The sequence below is a fragment of the Dendronephthya gigantea genome, unplaced genomic scaffold (genome assembly GCF_004324835.1).
Source record: "Dendronephthya gigantea isolate DGI-Jeju-01 unplaced genomic scaffold, DenGig_1.0 000015F, whole genome shotgun sequence".
In the NCBI taxonomy this organism is placed as follows: domain Eukaryota; kingdom Metazoa; phylum Cnidaria; class Anthozoa; order Malacalcyonacea; family Nephtheidae; genus Dendronephthya; species Dendronephthya gigantea.
The window spans coordinates 562,173-569,351 of record NW_021163025.1 but is presented as its reverse complement, the minus strand read 5'-3'; the positions used below and the strand labels follow the sequence as shown (position 1 = coordinate 569,351).

At 36.7% G+C, this 7,179-nt stretch overlaps 1 protein-coding gene across 1 annotated transcript; it reads right to left on the bottom strand.

The window, feature by feature from the left end:
* Positions 1–5,085: 5,085 nt before the first annotated feature.
* On the bottom strand, positions 5,086–5,796 carry LOC114520168 (uncharacterized skeletal organic matrix protein 5-like). The gene is made up of 2 exons (XM_028540393.1): positions 5,725–5,796; positions 5,086–5,622 (listed from the first exon to the last, which is right to left on the bottom strand). The coding sequence occupies exons 1-2, from the start codon at positions 5,788–5,790 to the stop codon at positions 5,086–5,088; spliced, it is 603 nt and encodes a 200-aa protein (XP_028396194.1). The 5' UTR covers positions 5,791–5,796.
* Between the last annotated feature and the right edge of the window lie 1,383 nt (positions 5,797–7,179).

The window sequence follows — 7,179 nt, the reverse complement described above, 5'->3', positions numbered from 1 at the left end:
TCAGATCATATACACTTCAATAATCCCCGTGATTAGACGAACGTATTTATGTTCATGATAAAATATATTTATAAGTATATTTATTACTCGAGCTACCTGTCTGTGGTAGGCGAGCCTAGGTTTCGCGATTATTATTATTATTATTTTTTTTATTATTATTTTTTTGCTGTCGCAGGCTTAGTCTTCCGCGCGGACAGTCGCGTATTTACAGTGTATCAAGATTGACAAGAGGAAGTACAAAATCAAAATGTATACCAGAAAAATTATCCTCGATTAATGTCTGATAAAGAAATGAAGGTGTTGCATTTTGCTAGTTAACGACGAAAATAGGCAACAATATACTAGCTATATAGGCAAGAGTTTCATAATAACTTCAAAGGCAGAACTGTTTTTAAAATTCGTCCTTGCTCAGCTTTTCATCGTTTCGCAGATGAAAGAGGATGGGATTTCACAGATCGCACACATTTCACAGATTTCACAAACGATTCTTGAATTTACATAAGACAATCGCCGTGGACCAGTGGATCAATATAATATTTCATGGGTACTGCATGATGTAGCGCTTGTCAACAACTTAATTATAATTGAACTATGCATGCATGCTTGAGAGCACTGGCATAAAAACTGATCTTCGGCCATTTGTATATAATATGTAGACACCTTAAGAATTGGCCAGTGTATAGCTGGATAACTCATTGAAGAGAAAAGAGAATTTCAGGAAACAGTCTTGTATAAAACGTGCTTTTTAGAACGAAAACGAATTTGATTCCTCCGATAAAGCTGATATTGAAGAGTGAGAAACAATAAATAATCCAACAAGCGTTGCCTCGTTAATATAACTCAACGTATGTATAAACACTTCAATCTAAACACACTTAAGTTTAAGAACAGTGTATAAATTAACAATTAATTATTAACATACTGAGTGAATCACCAAAGCAACGCGAATGGCTCGTAATAATTTATGGATAATTACTGACAGTGTCGAAATATTTTTATTGGACATCTACACTTTCCGCAGGTATTTTAAGCATCGCTTTTTCGGAATATACGCTTGTGCACTCTGTGGAATGAAAACAATGCTAAACTTTTACGTTTTAAAAGCAGTCATCATTGCAATGCACTGCGGCAATCCGGAGCGTGAAACGTATACAACAGTTGCATGCATGATGATTGTGATAGAAGCAAAACAACATTTGAAATTCGTTGCCGTCATTTTACGCTGCATGTGTTGTGCCTAAAAATTTGGGCCTTAACAATTCTAGAAATATTAGACAGAAATTATCATTCCAATTTTTTGAAAGTTTTTATCGGCTGAATTACGTCGATGCATGCAGTCGGTCTTTCTTGTAAGGAATAAGGTTTAAAAGTATATAAGTGAAAAATGAACTATACACTTTGCAATGAGTTAAGATATTAGCGAATTTGATGTATACTTACACCGTTACAATTGAGCAGTATATAATGATCAAAATTTTCATCTTTAGTTAAATCCACTGCAGGTGTTTGTGAGGCAACGTCTGCGAGTAATTCACAATTTTCTGTTTCCTCACAACTTCGGACTTTTCTAAAGTTGATAGATCTACATCCACTGTGTCCTGCACATTTCATAGCGCATTCTGGTCCAGAGTTGGTCGAGATATTTCCAATTAGCTTCCCTTTTAAACGATAGCCTTATAACATTACGAAAAACGTGTAAGAAGACCATAAAAATATTAAACCTTTATGCAGAAAAACATAAATACATATGCCCCAATGATGGATAACCTTAACTAAAATTTGAAAAGATCTCGTTTTACCGCAATTATTGTAATTTGTTAAAAAGTAGGCCTACATACGTTGTCACGTTAACATTTTTAAATTTAATTTATTTCTAAGTTGAATTTGTTGTTCAGCATTAAAAATGTTCCAGGTCTTACCTTCTTTCGTTCCATCGAAGCAAAAGTCAATTCCCTCTCCAAACGTTTGAAGATTAAAAAATATCAACAACAGAAGACAGAACGTGTTGAATGCGAAAGGCAAACGGATGGCTTTTAAAGTCAATAAAAACTCACGAACCTTATCGCGAAATACTCCTGCCTTTATTTGTTCAGATCGCGGCATTTTTTTTCATAGACCACCGTGTATGTAGTATATTTACTCTAAAATTCGAGCGAATGCTTTAGTATCCTTCGTAAACTGACAGGCTACTATCGCATACTTTGAAAACGAACACTCGCGTGCGTTGACGATACAGAAGTGCATTATGCATGCATTGTTAATGAAGTATTCTGTAGCATCTGTCCTAAAGTGGAGAACATGTTTTGGCTTTTCCCGCTATGTAAATTTCGAGTTATTATAATTATTCATGTTTTTAGAAATCTATTGTTTTCACAGTCAGTGAATATAAAAATATTAGCATAGCGGGACAAATCGACTGGCTGGCTATACGCTACTGCACGGAAGCCTCCCTTATCGCTTCATTTCATTAGCTTCATATCTGAAAGGTACCTTGTCATGACGAGCTCTGTGGTTTAGATCTCGTACAATAACCTACATGTAACACGTAACCTTCATGTCATCAGAATTCCAGGGAAATTACTCATGCGTTCGACTAAAGTCTTGAATCTATACTTTAAGTCTCAAGTGCAGCGAGCAATAAATTATTTATTGCTATGTGAATAATTCCTTTGTGCATCTATAATTCTCTCAGTAAATTATATTTTGAAGAGTAGATCTTATACTTCTTTTCTGTTTTTTTCCGCTTGGCTTTGGAATGTTCAAACTATAGTTGGAATTTTCATTTCAGAATAAAGATATAAAATAAATGGGAATTTTTTACCCAGGGCCCGGTTGTATCAAGCCCGTTTAGCTTAAACGGTGGTTAAGTTCAAAATAGAAAGCACGTCTATCGTTTTACTCAGCATGCAAACTAAATGTTTTTAACCTTAATACAAAGATACTGTTTACAACTACATATTTAGTGCATAATATTCAAGTTCACTCATTCAAGAGAAATGTAAGAGTGTTATCTAATTTTGACTTATATCCACCGTTTAAGCTTAACGAGCTTGATACAACCGCCCCCTGATCTATATGATCGGTGATATCGATTCTCGCTACCCGCTTTCACCCAGCTCATCGTTTACCATTTATCCTGAGGAGGACCTAAAGAATACCTCTATGGCTCTATTCTCCATACATATAGGTGTTAACTGGTAACAGAATGACTGTACACTTGAGTTGACTAATTCAAGAGAGATGCAAGGGTGATATTTAACTTTGACTTATACACTGTTTAAAGTTAAGCGCGCTACATACAACCAACACAATGCTCCCTCTTGTGTCGTAATTGTCGTGAAAAAAGTCATTTTCACATATGTGAAAGAGTATCTATGTTGGGGGAGCGCATTGGGGAGCGCAAATATTTATAGATTTAAGTTCAAATAAGTTTTCTGGACATTTTAAAATCTTCTAGTTTATCTCAAAGAGGTTCAGCCTATCTATTGACTAGAATGGCATGGCTACCCAAGCATTTGACTACAAGGAAAGTTTTTCGCCCCATGCATTGAAACCTGAAAAAGATTTATAAGCGCGTTATCCATCTTGTCTGACCATTATTGACTTTCATTCCGAGGCAAATCTTGTTGAATGATGTATTCCAATTGGAAGCCAGCTTTGTTTGTTTTTCTGTGAAGCCTTCAAGACCACCTTCGACTTTGTAGGCTGCCTTGTTGGTCCAGAGACCCCTTCCCTTGCGGAAGTGTGCGGTTTCTATCTGTCGACCGCAACCTAACCACAACTTAACCGTGACTGAACCGTAACCAGGCAGTCAAACTGGACAGTACTGTATATATGGATAGTTCATAGACCACCGCCTATTATTCTATTATACGAGCGAGTGTTTTAGTATTCTTCGACGACATGCATACTTAATGAAGTATTTTGTAGCACCTGTCCTAGAGTAAGGGAACACTTTTGGACACGCAAGCCTCCTTTGTGCATCTATAATCGTAATAGGGGAGCGCAAATATTTATCGATTCGTGTTCAAATAAGCGTAATAACAATCGCTGTCAAAAGAAGTCTGTCGGGCAAAAGACAAATATATTAAGTCTGTCGGACATATATTTACATATATATATATACATATACAGTACTGTGCAAAAGTTTTAGGCCCCCAGTCAAATTATCACTTGTTAGTAAACTAGACTTGTAGTGGTCTTGCACTTGGTACAGCCACCATGAGAGACCATTATTGCAGCACAATGCCCAGTCATTGACCTAACAAGCTTGTTTGTTACATCTGGATCAACAGCCTCATGTAATGCGAAAATGGTCTCTTTCATTCTTCCACATGTCGAGATGGTCTTCTATCTGACCTCTTCCTCACTTATTCCCAAAAATGTTCAATGAGGTTTACGTCAGCAATCTCTTATAACCCTGGGTTGGTCAATATCACTTTCTTTCAGGCTCTTTTCTGTATGACATGGTACCCCATCTTACTGGAAGATATAATCTCCACCACAAAGCCATCTCATCTATTAGGAAAGTTCTAGATACAAGCCAAACATACCATTTTCCGTATCTAGTCGAAAATTTACGATCTTGGGACTTTCTAAAAGGTGGAGAGAGCTTTGCGGTTGAGACTTTATCTTTGAACAAGATAGGGCACCATGTGACAGAGAAAAAAGCCCCACAGAAAGAAATATCAATCAGTACAGGGCAACAAAACAATACCGACCTAAACCTGTTTGAATATCTCTGGGAATAAGTGAGGAAGAGGTCATATAGAAGACCATCTCGACATCTGGAAGAATCAAAGAGACCATTTTCGCATCATGCGAGGCTTTTGATCCAGATGTAACAAAGAAGCTTGTTGGGTCAATGATTGGGCATTGTGCCCCAATAATGGTCTTTCATGGTGGCTGTACCAAGTGCAAGACCACTACAAGTCTTTCTACCTAGCATGTCTTGCAATACCATGAATTTTACTAACAAGTGACAATTTGACTGGGGGCCTAAAACTTTTGCACAGTACTGTACATATACTGCTGCCTGTAGTTTGAAGCTCAATTACATATATATATACATAGTTTCTTGCGAAGCTAATGTACAAGTATATATCCGAACGCTGGCGTGTTTTTGTTGTTTAGTTTATCACAAACAGCCATATTGCCGCATGTTGTGTTTCTTATATCATCGTTACATCGAGCTGAAGTACCAAAACCAATACACGAGTCGCAGGAACGGCAGTCGTTTTGATTATTTGCCACGATACCAATCCGGACCCGAACATAGGTTGAATAACCTGGTGCTACATATCTTATATTTATACTAAGTCCTTCTCGGTTACAGTTTTTCTGCAAATCTGAACCATCGATAAGAGATTTCCATTTTTTCTTCCCCACACTTGTCTTTTTGAAACTTCCATCTCCGATCACGTTGTATAACGAACTTGCGGCGTAGTCCAGTGCTATCCATTTTGTCTGATTATTGACTTTCATTCCGAGGCAAATCTTGTTGAACGGTGTGTTCCAGTAGGAAGCCAGCTTTGTTTGTTTTTCTGTCAAGCCTTCAAGACCATCTTCGACTTTGTAGGCTGCCTTGTTGGTCCAATATGGAGAGCTGTAGTTGAAATCATTCTAAAATTGAAATGGTCAATTATTTCCCTACAATTGTGATTTATTTTCGACAATATCCGAGTTGTTTTTTGGATTGTTCTAATAGTTATCACTTATCATCACCTTATTGCCATCAATTTTCATCACTAGGGTCCAGCCTCCTCCTCCACATCCAGATATTGCATCCATGTGACAATAAACATCATATTGCTCAAGTGAGACATTATTTTGTGACTTGTAAACACCGTTAGGTAGTGAACTAGATAGAAAAGCAGACAAAATTTGTGGAGTTAGGGAATAAAATATGCAATAAGTCTTTGGGCAATTAGGAAGGTTTGGGCAAATTCTTGAGTTTATAGTGCATGGAACCAAAGGGGAGGGGTTTTTATTCACCTTGAGGCAAGTGAATACAATATGAAATAAAGGTTGCCGATGTTTCGAACAGGATTAATGGCCCAAGGTTAATTCTTCCGTCCCTGTGCCGGCGCCTTTTATAAGCAATCAAATTGCTTCGTTTGCTGTCTGATTGAATTAGTCTACTAATCGAGAGCAGGAATATAACTTGCACAATAAACTTTTAAAACACGCTTGCTTTCGAAAGAAATAAACTCGTTATTCACCAGCTTTGGTCTGTCTTAAGTGATGAGAAAAATTGGATTTGCTACCAAAGGCAAATCCTTTGTAACGTTTCACATTATTTATTAGTACTGGATTGATTTCACATGCTGTCTCTATTTTACAGTACCTGTTCTGATCGAACAGCTCTTTGCAAGTTGATGTGGGCACTTGGACTGCTGAAAAGGGAAACATCAGCCTATTATTTAAACAATAAATAACTTAGAAAAGCAATTATTTGGAATATAGTCTTCTTTTTAGATGATCATTTTTCAATAAATATTATATTTTTATGAAAACTTTGGTGATAACGAAAAGACTATGATCTATATGTTCTTTATCTAAATCATTTTAGCAACAACGAAATTTGTTGATATCCTTCAGTAAAGAATACATGTAACGCTTGCATGTATAAGCTTATACCTTCTGATTGGTTTTTCTGCGTGGGTGAAGGAGCTTCTATCGGCTTCTAGATTAGGATAAAAAAATATTCTCCCAAAAAAGGTGATGATATAAGATTTTTCAAAAAACGTTAATTGTAAATTTGAAGTAGCTACAACAATATGTCACGCCCAAAATAATCTCTTTGCTTTTGAAGATTTGAAATATTTTTATAGCATCGTGATTTCGTACCAGCAGCAAAGTGCATTTAGCGTCCTCTTTAATGGCTTATTTTATACTTAAATGATCAACGTGAAAACATGCATTAACTAATCGCGCGGTCATCGATGACATCGAATTTCAAGCACTTACCCCGTTACAATCCAGCATTTTGTAATAATCAAAATCTTCATCTTTGGTTAAATTTACTGCTGGTGTTTCCGTGTCAACGTCGGCGAGTAACTCACAGTTTTCCATTTCTCCGCAAGTTTTTTTAAAGTTGATGGATCTACATCCTTCCATTTTTGCACATTCTAAAGCGCATTCCGCTCCGGAGTTGGCGTGAATATTTTCAATAGGTTT